The sequence below is a fragment of the Populus euphratica genome, unplaced genomic scaffold (assembly GCF_000495115.2).
Source record: "Populus euphratica unplaced genomic scaffold, PopEup_1.0 scaffold45.1, whole genome shotgun sequence".
NCBI lineage: Eukaryota > Viridiplantae > Streptophyta > Magnoliopsida > Malpighiales > Salicaceae > Populus > Populus euphratica.
The window spans coordinates 269,416-289,231 of record NW_011499886.1 but is presented as its reverse complement, the minus strand read 5'-3'; the positions used below and the strand labels follow the sequence as shown (position 1 = coordinate 289,231).

Sequence of the window (19,816 nt, the reverse complement as noted above, 5' to 3'; positions counted from 1 at the left end):
ATACAATATAAGTTTAATAACCTTTAAGTAGATATGTCAATTTTTTCAATTAAACCTTAAAATTAAAAAAAAATTCAACTTTATTCTAAATTGAATCTTTTCATAAAATAATATGGCATGCAATCGTGTGTTTGATAATATGATAGTGTTTTTTTAAAATATTTTTTTATTTAAAAATATATAAACTATTAAAAAATACAAAAAAACTAAATTTAAAAAAACATGATTTAACCATAATATTAAATAACCATTGAACAATCCAAATTGCAACGAAAATCATTCAAAATTTTTCCAAGATCTAAATTCACCCATATAATAAGGAACAGTGATGTTTGTGAGAGAATTTTTGAAAATTTGAAAATTAACTTTTTATTGGATGAACTTGGCAGGCTAATAACTTTAAATAACTAATATCAAGATAATTTTAGGCATATGGAATTAGACAAAGTGGAATGCTACTTGAAGAGATAATTTTGATTTTAATCTCACTTATAATGGTGTCCATTACAAGTATGAAGCAAGATAGAAAAAAAATAAAAATTTAGTTTGTTCCGTAACCATATGTCTAATCCCTCCTCTCGTCAAGTTACCTCTCCACTGAGTTTGATCTAGTTGCACTTGCTCATCCAAAATACAGTAAATCACAGGGGAGGAAAGGGCAACATCTTGTGAGAGATGATGAATTTAGGATGGAATTGAAAGCTTGTTTGTGGCCGGGGATGGATTAGGATGGGATTGAAAGCAGTTTGTAGTTTGGGGTGAAATGACAAATCGGTTTTACATTTTTTTGCTTGATAACAGCACTACTCCAGCTAAAATCATCATGACGTGACCACATTCATTATTGTCTTTGTCGCCGATAAAATAATGAAAAGCTAGATAACGATGAGCGGGGATTGCGATGATTTTTTTACACAATCACTTTTTTGGCATTGAAATAACTTTTATTTAATTTTCTTTAATTCTTTCCTTTTCATGCGCTATAAAACAAGCTTGGAGGTCATTATGTCACCCATCGTTTCCGATTCTTGGCAAACAATAAAACGGAGAGTGAAAACAGAGTGGAGAGTGAAAACAATGGCGTCCCTTAAAGTTCCTGCTTCTGTTCCTCCTCCTTATGAGGATGCTGAGCAGCTTAATAAAGCTTTTAAAGGTCTCCCCTTTATAATTCTTCTTTAAAGACTCATCACTCTTTTTAATACTTTGTGTTTGATCATGTTGGTTCTTATGTTCCGTTCCGACTTCTGCACTTGGTTATTTTGCTTGCATGATGGATCAATCCTCTCTCTTTGTTTGTTTTGTCCATCTTTGTTGGGATTTGATTGTGGGTTGCTCTGATGGGCCATAAGATGCAGATCATAATGTAAACTAACATTCTTTGTTACATAATTTGTTAATCTGTGGTTGAAAATTTTGATTTCGATTCGTTTTCTCTTAAGAAAGGGTTAGATTGACTTTTTGAGTCTAACATGAAATGAGTGGTATATGATCCTGCAGATATTTTGTTCAGTGTTTGATTTCTATACTGATCTCCATTTTAAGTTCTTGAGTTTGATCTGCTGAAATGACAGCTTGATTATTTTCTATGGAATAACATTAATTGTGCCTGGTAAATTATTTGTCTTCATTATATTTCTAGCTACTTTCTTCATGTTGATGTCGAGAACCGACCAATCATCGTATAAGATAATGGAGTCTTCGCAAATTATTTGATGTTGATGTTGTAATTAGGACATAAAAAACTGATCTTTATCCATTTTTTCTTTGATGTATTGTCCTCTTCTCGTACTAAATGTATTGGTACTAACGTTCTTCTTTTTTGGTTTGCAGGATGGGGTACAAATGAGGGATTGATTATCTCCATCTTGGCTCATAGGAATGCTGCACAACGCAACTTAATCCGACAGGTTTATGCTGAAGCTTACGGGCAAGATCTCCTTAAAGATTTGGACAAGGAACTGTCTAGTGACTTCGAGGTCAGTCTCGTGCATCTTATGTTAGTTTTAAATTTTTAATTAGTGCGATGCTTCCTCTCCAGCAAAATTAATTTTATGGCAACTAAGGCTTTTGATGGCAGACCCTTGTCTCTTTTGTGGCAACAATGGAAAAGTATTGCATTGACATTGAGATTGCTAATATATTTTTTTCTCAAATTTTGTTCAAGCAGAGGGTCGTGTTGCTATGGACACTGGATCCTGCTGAGCGTGATGCATATTTGGCCAATGAAGCCACAAAGAGGTTCACTTCAAGCAACTGGGTTTTAATGGAAATAGCTTGTACTAGGTCCTCACATGACCTTTTTAAGGTGAGGCAAGCATACCATGCTCGTCACAAGAAATCTCTTGAGGAAGATGTTGCATACCACACAACTGGAGACTTCCGCAAGGTAATGACTTGAACCTCGTGAGCATTCTGTCAGGGAGATTTTAGCTCATGGCAGTTGTGCTAGTTTGAATCATATCTGTATGAGTAATTCATTTTTCTTGCCTTAGAATCCAAATGTACTTTTTACACAAGTCTTGAGTTTTGATTGATCTCCTCTTAGACTTATGGTACCTCATTACCGATATCAATTCTGAATCGCTTAGTTCTGTGTTTATAATTGTTATGAGCAGCTGTTGGTTCCCCTTGTAAGTGCATTCCGATACGAGGGAGAAGAGGTGAACACGATGTTGGCAAAATCAGAGGCTAAGACACTTCATGAGAAGATCTCAGATAAAGCTTACAGTGATGACGAAATTATCAGGATTCTGACTACAAGAAGTAAGGCACAGCTTAATGCAACACTTAATCACTACAACAATGCATTTGGAAATGCCATCAACAAGGTATTGTGATCTAATGTGACTTCTATCAGTTATTCTTTGTGACCATTCTCAATGCAGAATTCGAGTTGGTCAATTATGATCTCAATTTTATTCAAGGGGCAAATAAAAATAACAAATTTGCAATGAAGTAATGAATATCTATAACAAGCCAATTTTTTTTATCTAGCTCTTGAAAGTAATAAATTTTCTAAATGTATTCTAGAAATTTGCTTCACTTTGAACTGACAATGGCAAATCTGGTTGCAGAACTTGAAGGAAGATGCCGATAACGAGTTCCTTAAATTACTGAGAGCAACAATTAAGTGCTTGACCTACCCTGAAAAATACTTTGAGAAGCTTCTGCGGCTGGCCATCAAGAAGATAGGGACAGATGAATGGGCTCTTACTAGAGTTGTAACCACCAGGGCAGAGGTTGACATGGAACGTATTAAGGAGGAATACCATCGCCGAAACAGTGTTACTCTTGCTCATGACATTGCTGGAGAGGCTTCTGGAGATTATGAGCGAATGCTTCTTGCCTTGATTGGCCATGGAGATGCTTGAGCCATTTCTTGTGGATGCGGAAGAGTTGTGCTTTGTATGAATGTTGTTTGTGTTGCTTTTGCCGGACACAATCTTCCTGACGTGAGCTATTTCTGAGTTGTTTTTTTATGTTACCAAAATAAAATTAAGCATATGGATGGAATTTCTTGCTATTTCTGCACGAATCATACTTCATGTAGTTCCATCTAAATTTCATGGAAAAAAAATAGTAGTCAAAAGAACTATTATAAATATAAATAACAGATTTTAAATTCAATTTAAGGTATGGCTAGTGTTGATTTAGTTTGATTCAAATTAACCTTAGTTTTTTTTAAAATCAAAATAACGTAGTTTTCTTTTTAAAAAATAATTTTTAACCGGGTTTTTTCTATATTTAAAGATAATTTACGTTTTTGTCTGTATCCACCGGGTTCTAGGTTGAGCCAGTGAGCTGGTATGATTTTCTTGACTATGATGTTCACAAACCCATAAATCTGGAATCGTCGATAAACCAAAATAGATTTACTATTATACTAATTGAACCATCGGACAGGCAACTAGCTGTGTTCTATCAACTTTGACTCTTCTGGTACGTTGCGAAAAATTTAAACAGTTTTACCTAGTTGTCTTCATACTTCAAAGCGTGATGCTCGCACTTTTTTACACGCTTTTAACTTGTCTTTAATACTAAAGCTTGTACTTGTTAATAATCATCCGAGGTTCCACTACAAAGAGTGAAGAGTAGCGTATTTGAAATTTTACCTTTTTATAATTTATTTTAATATTAAAATATCAAAACAATCTAAAAATATTTAAAATATTATTTTAAAATAGAAAGATTTTTTTTCAAAAATGCAATTGAACCATAAAAACAAACACAACTGGAATTCTTTATTAAATTTCGATAGCTGGTGCAACACGTGGTTGAGGAAAACAAATTATTTTGTACCTAGACAACAACATTGATCTCCCATGTAAAATGTTCTCTTTGAAGAGAAAAGGGAACATAGGTTTTTATCTTGCTTGAGTTGAAAATGTTTCCTTCAAGAATAACACTCCTAACTCTTAGCAGTAAGAGTCAAGATGTAAGAGACTTGCCAATTTACCATGAAGTAATGTTTTTCTAAGCAGGAAAACTCTATTTCTTCTGAAGTTGGGTGAGACAAACAAGGAGAACCCTTGGATCAAGGGACTCGATCATGGATCCTTTTGTCAACGATCCTCCTGCATTAACGCACCTACTTTTCTGGTCCCTTGGTCACCCGTTCTCAACGGTCTCTCGTTATGAAACGTAATATAATATTAAACAAAGAAGAAGGTACTGTGGGTGTTTGTTGGTGTTTGACCCTCTTTCTTTCATTTCATTTCAATTCTTTGGGTCCATCGTGTCATCATTTCATGTTTTCGGTGGATCGGAAATGGATTTAATTGAAAAATAAAAAGATAATGTTTAAACTTTATAATAAAATGAATTGAGAAATATATGAATTGATAAAGAAAAAGAAAGTTGCTGACGCCAAATTAAAGACTAAAACGAGAAAGAAAGAAAATTCAAGCCTTCACTTAGGCAGTTGTATCTTCTCGGTCTCTTTCAATCAATGCTGTTCTTTGTTTCGAGCTGGTCTTTGGCTTTTTGCCTTGTCCCTTCTCCTGTTCTTCCTTTCAGAACCAAACGGAAATTATTCGTATTATTGAATGTTTTGAAGTTATATTCATATCTGAATGGATTATTGAATGTTTTGAAGTTATAAATATCCACCATTTTTAATTTTCTTGGTCAATGTTTCTCGGTTAAGATACACCTTCTATACACAGAAATTATGCATCACAACATACAGCAGTTCCTGTACTGTAAAGTTAGCACTTACGTAAATACAAATTAATAGACCATAATTAAAGAGTTAATTACAAGAGCACAAGTGTTTTGGAGAACAAACCCTTCTTTGAAGAGTCCAATAAATCTAATTTCAATATCCTGATCATGCATATACATACATTCATGACTACCATGCAAGCATGACAAAATCTCCACATGCCCAATCAAACAATTGTGAAAAGCATGTAGAAGAAATGTCGACACCAGATAAGTAGTGGGTACTTAATTTGCCAACCATTGGTGCTTATAGTGCTTCCATAGCAACCACTAGGGCAAAAATTTCATAATCTTCACATCTGCACCTACTATCCTTGCAGCAACCACATTCATCCCTCTTCCTCAACCTGCCATCTCTCCTGTTCTTCTTCTCCATCTCTGCCATTTCTGGAACTGTAGCTCTCATTGCTATTTGCACTGAAGGAGGCTTGACGTCGTCAGGAACACTACCCTTCTTTGGAACCAACATAACCCACCTCTCCATTTCCAAATTTGGTGATTCAAGAACTGTTCTCCATGGAACCTCAGCTCTACCTAGGAGTTGTGACCCTCCTAATATTTTAGCAAGGATTGGATTTGTGTTTCTCCATCTGAGCTCGAAAACTACAGTCTCTTGCTTTAGGTTGTTGATGGAGTCTTCAGTGCCTATACACTCCAATGAGAAGGACTCGTTCCAAAAGAGGTTGGACTTTGAGGAGATTTCTCGGCTCTTCAGTTGGATTCTTTTGTTCTTTCCTGCAGAGAGATAGTATCTAACAAAAAGGCTCCCATGGGACTTGACTTCTATATTTTTTGCTTGAAAGATTTCTATTTCAATGCTAAGACAAGTACTCATGCTACGTTCAGTAGCAGCAACCATTTTAAGAAGGTTATCTTGAGAAGAGAAGCTTTGGTTTGTTTTTGATTTATTTGGTGAGGGGAAGTTATGGGTTATGGAGTGGAATATATAGATGCATGCAAGGATATTGGACGGATGGTGGCATTTGCTTTCGAGGAAGCTGCTTCCATGTATAAAAAAATGTGCAGTGCGGAGAATATAACCCACCAAAACCCTAGTTGCAAGGGAAATTTAATAATGTCATGAAATAAGAAGTGAATCACATGAGATTACATTGAATTTAAAATAATCTCTTGCGAATCATGAAAGGGTGGATATATATCTTAATTTGACCCTTCCAAGCACGAAAGTATTGGGTCACAGAAGTTTTGCCATTCATGAGATACCTAGATGGGTTCAAGATTAATTCTGTGTATATTTGGCAACTTGGCATGGAGAAAGACAAGACTATAAAATCTTTTTGATCCTTTTTTTTTTTAAGAAATAATTAGGAGGTTCACTACACAAATCTATTTTTTCCCCTTACATTGATAATTTTCCTTACAACACACGAGCACACGAGTGCTCAAGATCCTGTTATGAAAGAAGAAGAAGAAGAAGAAGAAGACAAGAGTCAAACATCCAAAATAAGGAAAGTTTTTCTCGGTCGAGATCCTCTTATCTTCTTTTGGTATTAGAAAATCAACTATCTTTGTTTACTGGATCTGTGGAAAACGATCCTACAAGACGTACTGAAAATTGCTGCTATGTATAATTAGCAATTTAGCACAACAGTTTAAATAATATATATAATCTCACGATTCTAGGATTTCACTCGGCAACAAGTCGATTATCTTCAAATGCAAAATTAGGTAAAACTGGACCATTAATTGTCAGCACAAAATAACAAGTATAGAAAACTATCGACATCGCAAGAATCTCTTTCTGACAGTACTTGTTGCACGAGCTAAATGCGTATCTTAAAACCTTGAGCTAAATCTTCTTTTGAGCTTATCAGACAGCAAAGTTATTCGACTTTACAACTCAGAAGGTCCAACGAAAAGATCGCATCCCTTGGATATCCTCAAAGGATATCCATCACTCTGATAATTGGTGTGTGCAATAACTGTGAACTCTTCTTTCTTTCCACCCCCTACATAAAGAGAAAGTTCGATTCAATGGTGAAGAATGGCCCTTTGTGATTAACACGTTGGCAAGACAGCACCAATGCCGTGAGCTTATCTACTGCCAACCCAATTGAAAACACCTCCATGCGCGCGATGTTAGCCAGCTCAGTGATTTCTTGGTTGCCAATACCACACGAGGAGTCCCGCGTTTTAGTGCCCAATGATCCGCATTGATAGTCCTGATTATTTTATTAAATGGAAAAGCAAAGATGGATACGATAGTTGTTGATGCTTATCAACGTTACTTGCTCAGTCTAATCAGGGAAGCCATAAAAAAAATCATGTTTAGCAAAAATTTGGATTATTTTTGTTTGTTTAAAATTAAATATTTTTGTGTTTTTATAAAAAAACAAATATTTTTAATATATTTCAAACGAAAAAACACAACTTTCCCACAATCTTAAATACCCCTCAAGTACGCTGCCCTTCCTAAATTCAATAAAAGTGAAATTGCAAAGACATAGGGAAGACAGAAGACGGGTAAATTTTTTCCTGCGATTTTATTCATGGGCCAACTTTAATAATTTAGGCATTCAATTCTTACAATATAAACGCGCAGCGATTTTTCAATTAATAGCCCAAGAAATTAACTTGATGAACAAAAAAAAAAAAAGGCCTGTACATGGAGATTTCTATATATCATACGATTTCAGACTTGATTCCTAACAGTTTCTCCAATAACCTTGTGTGATTGACTTGTCTTTGTGGGCCCTGTGGACGCTTTGAGCAGAATAACTACACTTGCCGTATATGATCAAGATTATCAATTCTTCAAGGCAAAATAAAAACATGCCGGATTCATAATTTTGAGTTTAAATGACCACGACTTGAGATACACGGAAACCAATGAACTCCGCTGACTGCCCAAATGACTTCGTTCCTCTACACCGTCTATGAGGTCTGAGCCCATCTCACGTGCTCTAGTTACACAACGGCAGATGCTATCGTCAACTCATTGCTTAATTGCACGAAGCTCCCAGTGGCCCTCGCCATCAATAAGCCGCAATTCCAGGGAGTGGAATGGGATGAGAGCAGGACGCTGTCACACATGAGAGCATAATCAGTGAAGGAAAAGCAGTCGTCTGATTAGTAGAATACAGTCACGGTAGCTAGGGTGCTTAACTGATAACTCGCAAAAATAAACACAAACAGTGCTCTCGAGCAGATCAATTATGCAGTAAATAATTACCACCAATTATCAACGCACCACTTACCTGAGAGGAGGTAATAAATGTGATGCCCATGTCACTAGCAAGCCTATAAAGTTGCTCCTCAACATCAACACTTGTTGCACTGCCACCAAAAAGCACATAAAAAAAATTAAATACTACAAGGTAGCTGGCAATATTTCTTTAAAGCTTAACAAACGCCTAGTTTGATGACATACTTGGTGCACTCATCAAGGATGGCAAATTGAGGCTTGTGAAAGAATAGGCGGGCCTAGAAAGAAAAGAAAAGAAAAATTGTGTCAAACAGTTAAAAATACTGAGATATGTTACTCAAACAAACTAAATTTGAACTTCATTAGCTTCCTCACCATGCCTAATCTCTGCTGTTCTCCAAGAGAGAGAGTGTCTTCCCAATTCATATTTGCATCCCAGCCGCCTTCTCTCTCCAAGAGATAATTTAGCCGAACATTCTCCAGAATATTTTTCAAACATGAGTCCAGCACGTTTGTTATTTCGGTGGATAGCTTGCCTGAGATTTTGCCCAATTATTATCCCCCAGGAAAACAATTGATTAACAATGTCAGAAATCCAGAAAATTGAAATAATTGTTAATTTGTTACAATAGATCGTGAATGAAATCAAGCTCTTTCTGCTGTAAAGCTACTGGAAAACCAGTAGAAAATCTAAATTCACTTAATTCTGCAGTTCAACTTTAATCACTGTCTAGATGTCAACAGATGAATATAGCAGGGAGCCGTAGAGAAACAAAGAGCTTTAGATCAATATCTCAAAAATTCCACACATAATTTTCAGTGCAAGGATTCAGTAACAGTTGTATTCACTATATACAATTATACCTTCAAATTCAGGATAGCTTAGGATGTATTCCCTCTCAATCTTTTAAGCAAATTTATAGTCTGGAACGAGTGAAGTGTCAGACTTTGCATAATTTCACCCGTCAGCCAGTAGCAGCCAAAATAGAAAATAAGAGCAAATGAAAAAAAAAAAATCTTTTTAATAAAGGGGCCTTTCTTTTGGCTATTTCAAGTAGAGTTTCAAAAGTTGATGTTGGAACATCTATCTCTGTCCGTTTCCTTTCTTTGGGAATATTAATAAAACTTAAATTCATCCTTCATAATAAATTGGATGGTTAAAATTGAGACAGTCGGGTGCCTATATACACTCATATGTAATGCTATAGCCACTAGCCATCCATGAAATGGATTCGAAAGAGGTGGACAACAGATGCAATGCTACATATTCAACTTAACATGTACATACAGGAGACATGAAAATAGAAACTAGAGAGCAAAACAAGGAAAAGGAATTTGTGCAAGTATGTTACCTTTTTCATACAACTCTAGTGCCATGACTTCTGCTTCATCACGAGAGAGAGGATAGATAATTTGATCTCTCAGGGTTCCCAAGCATGTATATGGTCGTTGAGGAACATAGAAGACAGCACAACCTGATCCAGTCTCTTTACTAATATGTTGCGATGGTTTAGCAATCCTACCACTAGCAATGGGCCAAAGACCTCTGAGGACTCTAAAAACAGAACTTTTCCCACTCCCATTTGGACCTTAATAGTTTGACATGCATATCAGGTGTGCAATTGAAATAACAATAGCCTGTTTGATAATATAACAGTATAACAAGGTACATAAGAAATCACTTCACTAACCAGTAAGAAGCAGGCTTTTTCTTTGTTCTATGTCAAATGTCAACTGCCTCGCCAACAATTTCTGTGCTGGAGTAATGATATCGACCTCCATAAAGGACATGGCATCTTTTGAGTAAAGTTCATTGTTCTTAGATGGAGATAGTTTACTATTCAAAGAATCCCCTGGGCAGGCAAAAACTTTATAAGGAAACTATAAGAGTAAATGTAGACCTTTTAAGAAATAGAACCAAAAACCTAACAATGGTAATGGACTCTTCGCACCGGCAATAGTTATTTGCATGATATAGAGAGAAAAATAAGCTTGGTATAACAAGAGCAGTCATATTGGAAGAACTGTGCGCGCGCGCGCGCGTGTCTGTGTCTGTGAGAGAGAGGGAGAGAAAGAGATCCAAATGCTTTCTGATGAGACACTCCATTTTACAAACAAATCCCAGTTCAATCCCACAGTATCCAGATTTATCTTCTTCAGAGACACTTAAAGGAACTTTGATTTGCTTAACTCTCTCCAGCATTGCACTGAAGAGGAAATTATCTCAAACAAGTTTGTTTCTTCTTCTTTAAGGTTTAAGCTTCTAGACTGCTACCATTGGTGACTACTACTGGCCATTTATGAAATATGAACAACAACAATTCTAACAGCAATTAGTTTTTTAGTGACCACCATCTATATGGAAATGTCCCCATGCAAGCTTGAACTCTGGCAAGAATTATCCTTCTAGATAGGAACGTGATATTCACTACAACCAGACCATCACCTGGGAAGCAGACAGGTATACATCTCAAAGACATAAGGCAGATCTCTAGAACTTGAAGCACTTAGTACTGCTTAAAGTCCCCGCTGCTTAAAGCCCATAACAAAGATAAGCTAGATAAAACTAATTGCTGCTGTTGCAGCACTTATAGTGTGCTTGTATAAGCCCAAACCTTTGGGAAGGGAAAAAGGATTGAAGTACATGTGCAAATACATTAATGTTACATGCTATTCTATATATATTAGAAGTCAAATGACAATAAGATACTTTTGCAATCAACAGTACATTCAACCCTTTCATAAGGCATCTCTTGCGCACACCCATGTTTTTCATCAGTGGCAGAACCAGAAAATCTCACTAAATCAGCTTCTTCTATGAAAAAGCAAGCATATTTGGGGAGATTTGAAATGAAGGAAAGCAGAATTGCCAAGAGGCTGGAATGGTAGACTCCAATCAATATTTTATTTGATTTCTTTGGGAACGTCACGTTCCCTGGGCACAAGAAATATTGTCTAGAATTGGTGCATTGTAGCAAATTAATATTCCCAGGAATATAAGGTTATAGATAATAAATGTTACCTTATTCCTATATAATTTTTCCCTGTTTTTGCTGCTCAACTTCAAGTCTTTCTTCCCCAGTTTGCCAATGTTGTTGATAATTGAGTCTATTTTAACAATATCGCTTATTCATACAATAGTGTTTTACTTGGTTCCAGGGATAAAATTATATGTTAAACCTTTTTCCCTCAGCAAACATGGCATGCGTTTTCATTTAATACTGTCAATTCATTTTGTTATTTTTGTAGCTCGACTCTGAGTGTGTTCTTTCCACAGTTTGTCATGCTGTCTGTAGCATGCAGTTTTGTTAACTTGCTTGTAGAATAACATCAAAACAAACTTTTCATCTATCTTCTTCTGCACCAAAGGCACATGAAATAAGAGTGCTACAGATAGTTAAGTAAAGAAGGACGTACCAGACTGAGCAGCATCCAGAAGCTCTTCAACCTCAAAAATTCTATTTATACTGCCAGAAAGCTCAGCAAACTTCTTGTGCAATTCAAGGATGTCTCCAAAGGCTAAAAAGCTTTGAGAGACAACAGATGCTAAGAACCGCAATGCATGTGCCAGTTCGCCTGAAAAAAACTAGCTAGCATAAGAGAATGAGTGAGAGATGCAACTTAAGTTGAGCATTCTACTGATCTCACCTTGAGTTGAGGTCATGGCTCGATCTCCCTTGTGTTCCATGGCATACAACAAGCTCAAACCCCAAGTTACATTATGTGGGAGTTGCTTTGTCACAAAATCATCAAGTATGCCATATGACCATTTCTTTTTCAAAAGCAACATGGAATGGTCAAGAAGTTCCCTGAATCTTGACTCAATCATCTGCTCAATTGAAAAAAGAGCAAACCATATGAATTATGGAGGGAAAAAAAATATAAAAAGAGAAGGATATTCCACGCTGCATTGCAACAATAAACTTAGGTGATACAGAAATGCAATTTCTATGGAAGACACGAAAATAAATTTACAATAAAAAATCAACTTCTCTGGATGCAAAGATAGAGGGCAGAAATCAACAGCGCCATTTTAACAAGCATGGTACAAACGGTAACTCAGTTGCTACATCCATGAAGAGTTTCAAAGCTTAGACATATTAACCATCCTTTGTGTTTATAAGGATAAAAAATAGACTGGGCCAGGGTGCTAGACAAATAACCACATTAAAAGATCATACACATGTATTCATGTCCATTTGAGATGCAACTTTTGCATGTCAGGTTAAATGAAGATGCAGTAATAAATGCAAAAAACAAAGGCTTTTCAGAAAAGACACAAGGTGATGCACCCAAAAACAGAGACAAGTTTTTTAAAAAGAAATCCCTGTAGGCCAAAACTATATATTGCTACTCCAATAATCAATTCATGAGAATAAGAACTTATCTCCGCCCTAAAAGTTGTTCTATTGCAATCCTTCCAAGTAACAGAAAAAATGGTTTTTTTGATAATCTCTTTCTCTACTCGCCCCTCAACTGACCTAATTGACACCCATAGCAGCACATCAGTCTCAAACTTATAAAATTTTGACTATATACCCAAAAATAAAAAGAACAAAAGAAAAGAAAAGGGAGTAGGTTTTGACACTAACTGGCCACTTAAATTTCAGCAATCTGTAAAGTCAAACCTATTTTCCATAATAAATTAGCCTGTGAAAGTAAAATTCAGGAAACTAGCGGACACTTCAACACAAGCAAGATGACAATCGATAATATGTTGATCAGGCCAGGGACCCTGCTATATTAACATGTATCAGCAAATAAACTGAGTACTTCACTTTTGAGAAATAAATGACAAGCAAGTCCTATCATCTTTTTATACAACCCTAAAGTTTAACTTTCAATTTTTCTTCCAAATGAGTTAAACTTTTATTATATTTCCTATCAAACCCCAAAAATAAATTGTTTACCTTTTCTAGAATACTCTATAACAAGTATGTAATTTTTTGCTAATAAAATATTTTTCAGCTTTTCAGCCAAAAATAAATTTAATGATTAAAGCCTTGTGGATTATGAGGATTATGAGGTGATTGTTGTTTTATTCTTGCTATGATCATTTTAAACTATAAAAGGTTTAGAGAACCTCATTATACCAATGACATCTTACTTTTTTATTTTTCAATAAAAAATATTTACAAATATGAAAGAAATTTGTTTTCAATTTTTTATAATTACAGTTTCGTTTGAGTTTGCCCAAGATCTGCAATGATGATATGATAGAAGAATTGTATTCCAATTATAAATTAATACATAATTAAAAAATTACAAACTTAAAAACAAAAATCTCATAAAAGTTTCTTGAGCCAAAGAAAAAGGAAAGAAAGAAATGAAAACCCCCGCTAGAATGGCCATTTTTTACAATATATGAAAAGGATCATATAGGTAGTATAATCAAATATGAACTTCATTAAAAAAGAAATATAAAAGTGAACTTATTGGTATTTAAAAGATACAATAGAACTTTTTAATCTTTTACTTCATTAAAGGAACCTTTCAGTACTTTTTACCACTAGATTAACATACATATTTTATTAGTCCCATTACAATGATTCAAGCAGCAGCTAAACAAAACGTACACACTCATACTAAGTAGTTTGAATAACATCCAGTATTATGAGGCAGTATTTACCAGAAAACAAGGATGCACTGCCCCTTGCACATTGAATCCAAAATAAAAAGTGTCGGTATTCTATCTATCATTATAGACTTTGATGACTTGACCTTTGAACCACACATTCAATTTATAGTGCATTATGCATGTGTAACGACCAAAGCCCAAACCATTGAGAAATATTACTCTAAAGCACCAATTGACATTTAAAAATATGAAACAGTGAATCGACAAAATCAAAGTAGCTTACAGCTTTTTCTCGTTTTCCACCTCCAAAGAAGGCAACAGATTCAGCATGTGTGCGCAGTCTCTCGTGCATGAACCTGAATTACTCATTGACAATATAAGGACAGTTTTTTCCACAAAAAAAAAAAAAATGCAGCACCAATCACAGTTGTCCTTAGTATCTTCCATATTCAGATATACTTAGATATCTTTTTGGAAGGGAATGGACATGTAAAAAACACTTCAAGATCAAATGTGCAAGGCAGAAACAAGATCTGAGATTACCTGAAGGTTCCTTCAAGTTGTTGCTCTTCACTAGCAAGATCACCAAAATCAGGAGTTACAACCCTCAGAAAACCCAAACCAAGCAACATATAAGTATACAATATGGCAACTCCCCTCCGACCTGTTAAGAGCTTCATTCTCCAGGTGAACCTTACAAATTCAATGGAATAATTATTTTAAAGAGGGAGGAAGGTTTTGTGGGGGGGATCGAGAACTTATGTAAGTATGAAAGTACAAATAAATCAAATAAAGTCTACACAAGTACTCACCACAGGATATCTACTAATGGCTTCACCATTCCAGTTACCAGTCCAGACAAGTCCGTGGTTAACTTTTCCAGATCATGTGTTATTCTCTGATCTGCATCAATATTTTTGCTAGACATGTGGAAAACCTACAAGTATATGACATGAATTAAACTGTTAATATTAGATGCAACAAACAGCACACGAGAAATAGACACAAGCTTCAACAAATGGAAAACCATTCTGAAAAATGCGTTGTCATTGAGTGAGAAAATTGCAGCATGTAACTTGCATAAACAAAATGTTCTATTCAACACTGACAGCTGGCTAATTATACAAGTAATTAACTTATTTTACAATGCGTTCCCAGAACACAAGCTCAATACACTTCTGCATTCAAATGAAAGGCGAACAACAAGGAACTAATTTAAGTATATGGGATCCGATTACCTTGTAAAATGTATTGTTTCTCAGATAGTTCTTTAGTAGATGTTGAGTCAAACGAATCCTCCATCCAAGGGCCAGCCGAGTTGTCAAGTGTCTGTGGAACAAGAGATAATTTATAACAAAAGTGTAGATTACACCACTGAGTGTGCACCAAAAAGATAAGATAAGTTCACACCATTCAACCCATCACACCATAGTCAAGCCTAATAATATTGGAATATTCTTAAATGCAGTAGCAAAAAATGTTTTCTGATAGCATCAAAATATGAAACTTTCAACCGTGAATTTGGGATGAAAGATTTAAAATGACGCAAGTGCTTTGTAAACCACCCCTAAACTGATTCTTTCCCTTATAGAAAGATGAATGCAATACAAGAATCTTGTCTAAGCACATTTAACTGGACAATAATATATCACGAGCAAAGGAAAAGGGAAAAAAGACATCAGGGCCATTCAACTTTACTGTTTTTGACTCTTTCCAGTAATGACAGGGCCACTCACACTAGCCATGCTGACAGGAGTGATCAGAAAACCATGAAGTATAAACATTTGTTTCCATGTGAAAGGTGAAAAAATTAGAGTAACAACCAAAGACTTGCAAATTGCAAGGATCAAATAGTCTAAAAAAAAAATCTAAAAGGCAGCACCCATAATACTAGATCAATGGTTTTGTTTGACTTTCAATGCAAGTCAATTAGTCATCAGCAATACCTCAAAGAAGGTGCAATAAATGACGACGCAGCACTTTGAAGAACACTAACACCTATTAATCGAACAAAAGATGCTTTGTCCTGCTCCAAAACAAACTTTACAGTTGTACCTGTGAAAATTAATGCATTCAATAACAAGAATGTTATCCCACAGAACACCAAATGCATAAAACCAAATTGGATACTAGTACCATTCAATGAGGCAATCCGATCTGAGACAAATGTTCTTGAGATAACAAGGAAAGCAACTGCTAATAAGTGTGCTCCTTGTTTGTCAAGTATAGTTGGTACCTGAAACATAGGTAATAAAAAGATAAGTAAGGAACTAAAAGTTAAAGCAAACAAGAGACAGATAAAAGTTTTACGAGACACTTCAGATTCACTGCAGGTCTTGAAATATAATAGCGCACACCAGAAAAGGTCTATGTAAGTGTGGCACTTTGTCACAATTCATAGCCCATCAAACATATAGGTATCATATGTGGTGCAGGGGAGGAAGAGAAAACAACACAAAACAATGATTACAGCATAACAATGGCTAAAATATGGATGAAATTGAAGTTGGAGCAGGAGAATAAGGTTTAGGTTCCATAAAGCAACCTCTAAATTTCAACTTTAAGAAGAAAAGCATACAACAATTCAATTACCAGAGCAATATTAACAACCTGAATCTTCTCTTCAACTAATCAAACCAATGTTCTACCTCACATTCAGCTTAAAATCACCCTAACAAAAAATGAAAGAACTTGACAGTGATCTATAAATAAAGTTTTCAGATTAAATTGTAATTGTCTCTGTATAGAAACATGATTGCTTACCACTGACTATAGCTTTGAGGGACATAATCGAAACTGAATTTAGAGTCAAATTGATTTTTTGAATAACTATATTGATCGTTTAATTAAAGAATACGTTGTTGAAATATCCAAAGTTGAGGGAATAAAATGAGTTTTGCCCAAAATGGACATTGCAAACGATGCACCACCCAAGGAAGGCACTCTTCAGTTTAAGATGCTGCAAGACAAGTTTGATATAGCGTCGACTAAGTTAACAAATCCTCAAGCCATTAGCATGTATCATTACACCATCGATTTTGAATGGACTCACCAATATTTTAAACATGGCAGCTACTCTCAGTGGCAATGCCCTTGGAGGCCTTTGAAGTGGTGGAACAATGGGCAATAGAACATTATGGTCTATTTTGGGTGATGCTGCTATCACTTCTGAAATATACGAGTGTGTGGCCTAGATAAATGCCACCAATGAGTTCTAAATGAAGTAAAATAAATCCAATGGGGCACTATAAATATATGTCCACGATAAAAACATGGGAGCATTAATAACACCTTATCACTTGTGGAAAATGCTTTTTGAACTATCATGGCATCATTTTTGCGTTCTGTCTCAAAATCCCCTGTGAGATCAACCCCAGCTTCAGTCAGGGATGGAGAATCCTTCCTGAAGTTCAAAGGGTTTCAATTAACGCATCAATGTTTCACATGTGCAAACAAGAAAAAAAAATGCCAACTTGAAGTACTAACCCTTTGTAATTAACATGCCAGCCTCCTTCTCCATCCAAGGACAAAACCACATCATGAAATGCAACTAGAGCTGGACGATGAGATATGGTTATGCAAGATGTTCCCATAGCTTGTACTTGAGCACAAAAACGTTCCTCCATATCAGTAGTCACAGCACTAGTGCATTCATCAAGAATTGCAAATTTTGGCTTATGGTAGAACAGCCTGGCCATCCCTAACCTTTGTTGCTCCCCCAGTGACAGCTCCTCGCCCCAATTAACCTCCTTCTCAGGTGGATAACGGTCTAAAAGATACTCAAGATCAACCTAGAATATGAACACAGAAACATCAGTTACGCAAAAAGCATTTACAAAATTTCAATACAACTACAAAATGTTAAATAATTGATCATGAAAGCAAATTTCAGGAACAAAGAAGGGAAAAAATGAGAATTACATTTTTTAACAGCTCCACCATTCCACTATGGGTCAGTGGTTCAATTTCTTGGTCTGCGGTAAGAGGATAAATTAATTGATCACGGAGTGTGCCTACAGCAGTATATGGTCTTTGTGGAACATAGAAGATCTCCTTGTTAAGATCAGAACCAACACCCGGTTTCACAATATGGCCAGAAACCAATGGCCATAGGCCACCTAGAACTCGGAAAAGTGAGCTCTTCCCACTACCATTTGGACCTTCAAGAGAAAATGACAATATACTTTATATAGCAGCATAAAAACAACAAAACAAGGAGAGCAATGATCAAAGAGCAAGGAAATGGAGTAACAATATCAATAAAGAGAAGTTGCAGGAATGAGATGCTCTCTCAAGTTCAAAGGGATACCTGTAATCAATAGATTAGATCCTGAATCAACTTTAAGAGTCAGGTCTTGAACCAAAACATTTCCACTTGGGGTGACAACCTGGAAAGCACTATTGGTATTAGAACATGGAATCTTAACCAATATAGAGTAACAGTGTCCGCAATCATCATGATCAATAAATTTCAAGTACCTTGACACCAAAAAACTCAACATAATTAGCTTCACTGAAGTAGTTCCTACTTCCACTTCTTTGCAGTGATGATTTATCATCATTGCTCAGCTCTCTCGATATGGCTATTAATTCATGAATGCGGTCAGCATAACCACTGTGATAAAGCACAAATAAATTTGTCATTGCAGACATACATGCTTGAAGCTTTTGCAGGGGTAGTCAAAGAATTGGCAGGCAGGGCTTTTTAAAAAAAGAAGAAAGTTGAAGAATTATAATATTAATGCAAAAAAAAGGTCTCGTTTTAGTCCATGACTAAAAGCATCATAATGTTACATATACCTGAGACGATTCAGTCGTCTTGAACTTATAGAAAGAGTTCCCAGGGACTGAAATAGTGATATTATCACACTGGTATGGTATCTTAAATTGCTCAACATTTCTGCCCTTCCCAAAGTCGAAGCGTCAGGTCTAAGTTGGCCAGCAAAGAAAGGCTCAATAATCAAAATAACAGCTACAGTAGCACCAAAATACTTCAATAAGAAGTCCTGAATCATTCCAAACCACCAATGGTCATGTAAGACAGTTCTCATGTGTCTAATCAGGGTCTTAAACTTCTGCTGAATATGAAATTCTTCTCTGCGTTCTCCACTGTAAAATGCTATGCTTTCTGCATGGGTCCTCAAACGTGAATGAAGCTGCCTATATTCACCTTCTAACTGCTGTTCTTTAGACATTAGCTTCCCAAAAGCAGGAGAGAAGTTTCTAATCAAGGTTCCCGCTCCTAATACATAGGCCTAGACATCACAAGTAAAGTAGCAAACTATAAGACATCAATCTTATTAACTTGAGAAGGCCAACATCAACAGTCATGCAAGAAAATGTCTTCATAAAATCTATAATGCCAATATTTCTTATCCAAATATTAGAAAGAAAAAGGTCAAATAATTACCACCATCCAAAACAAATACTTAGGGCTGGCATATGAACAAAGGCGCCAAGTATAAAGCAGACCATCAGTAACTGCAGTCAAATCATCAAGGACAAGTTCACTCAACTCTGAACAGAACCTCGGTACATCACTTGCAATTCGTTGTTCAGGGTTAGTAATCCGACCGTCAACATGTGATATTTTATAGTATGCCATATTCTGAAACAGAAAGATAAGCTTAATGAACAACTAAGAAAACAATGTTCAAAACTAAGCAAAGTTCAAAATATAGACATTTGGCAGCATCTCATCAAAGATTGCCTTTGACCAAATCAAAGAGTACATTGCAAGCCGGATCTTACTTCATCAGTAAATGAATTTCAAAATTTCCATATTCAATCCTAAATTGCAAGTGCCATCACGAATGATAGAACTTCCCCAGGGGTCTTTTTTTTTTGGG

The 19,816-nt window shown here is 35.8% G+C and overlaps 3 protein-coding genes across 3 annotated transcripts in view; 1 reads left to right on the top strand and 2 right to left on the bottom strand.

Moving 5' to 3' along the window:
• The first annotated feature begins 916 nt into the window (after window positions 1–916).
• Window positions 917–3,535, top strand: LOC105130279 (annexin D2-like). Its single transcript, XM_011032706.1, has 5 exons — window positions 917–1,153; window positions 1,831–1,976; window positions 2,168–2,386; window positions 2,616–2,828; window positions 3,075–3,535. Exons 1-5 carry the CDS (start codon window positions 976–978, stop codon window positions 3,369–3,371), a joined length of 1,053 nt encoding a protein of 350 aa, XP_011031008.1. The 5' UTR covers window positions 917–975; the 3' UTR covers window positions 3,372–3,535.
• Window positions 3,536–5,235: 1,700 nt separating this feature from the next.
• Window positions 5,236–6,283, bottom strand: LOC105130278 (uncharacterized). The gene has a single exon (XM_011032705.1). The coding sequence runs from the start codon at window positions 6,080–6,082 to the stop codon at window positions 5,471–5,473; it is 612 nt and encodes a 203-aa protein (XP_011031007.1). The 5' UTR covers window positions 6,083–6,283; the 3' UTR covers window positions 5,236–5,470.
• Window positions 6,284–7,690: 1,407 nt separating this feature from the next.
• Window positions 7,691–19,816, bottom strand: part of LOC105130277 (ABC transporter D family member 1-like) — a 16,489-nt gene continuing 4,363 nt past the window's right edge. Inside the window, exons 4-25 of the mRNA XM_011032703.1 lie at window positions 19,378–19,575; window positions 18,768–19,222; window positions 18,447–18,582; window positions 18,277–18,355; window positions 17,889–18,127; window positions 17,454–17,758; window positions 17,259–17,370; window positions 17,020–17,157; window positions 16,104–16,203; window positions 15,914–16,022; window positions 15,206–15,296; window positions 14,780–14,904; window positions 14,511–14,660; window positions 14,251–14,323; window positions 12,038–12,218; window positions 11,807–11,965; window positions 10,081–10,242; window positions 9,742–9,978; window positions 8,765–8,925; window positions 8,615–8,667; window positions 8,442–8,520; window positions 7,691–8,266 (exon numbers count right to left, since the gene is read on the bottom strand). Coding sequence (XP_011031005.1) covers window positions 8,180–8,266; window positions 8,442–8,520; window positions 8,615–8,667; window positions 8,765–8,925; window positions 9,742–9,978; window positions 10,081–10,242; window positions 11,807–11,965; window positions 12,038–12,218; window positions 14,251–14,323; window positions 14,511–14,660; window positions 14,780–14,904; window positions 15,206–15,296; window positions 15,914–16,022; window positions 16,104–16,203; window positions 17,020–17,157; window positions 17,259–17,370; window positions 17,454–17,758; window positions 17,889–18,127; window positions 18,277–18,355; window positions 18,447–18,582; window positions 18,768–19,222; window positions 19,378–19,575 — 3,429 coding nt within the window. The 3' untranslated portion in view covers window positions 7,691–8,179. The remainder of the gene's footprint in view (window positions 8,267–8,441; window positions 8,521–8,614; window positions 8,668–8,764; window positions 8,926–9,741; window positions 9,979–10,080; window positions 10,243–11,806; window positions 11,966–12,037; window positions 12,219–14,250; window positions 14,324–14,510; window positions 14,661–14,779; window positions 14,905–15,205; window positions 15,297–15,913; window positions 16,023–16,103; window positions 16,204–17,019; window positions 17,158–17,258; window positions 17,371–17,453; window positions 17,759–17,888; window positions 18,128–18,276; window positions 18,356–18,446; window positions 18,583–18,767; window positions 19,223–19,377; window positions 19,576–19,816) is intronic.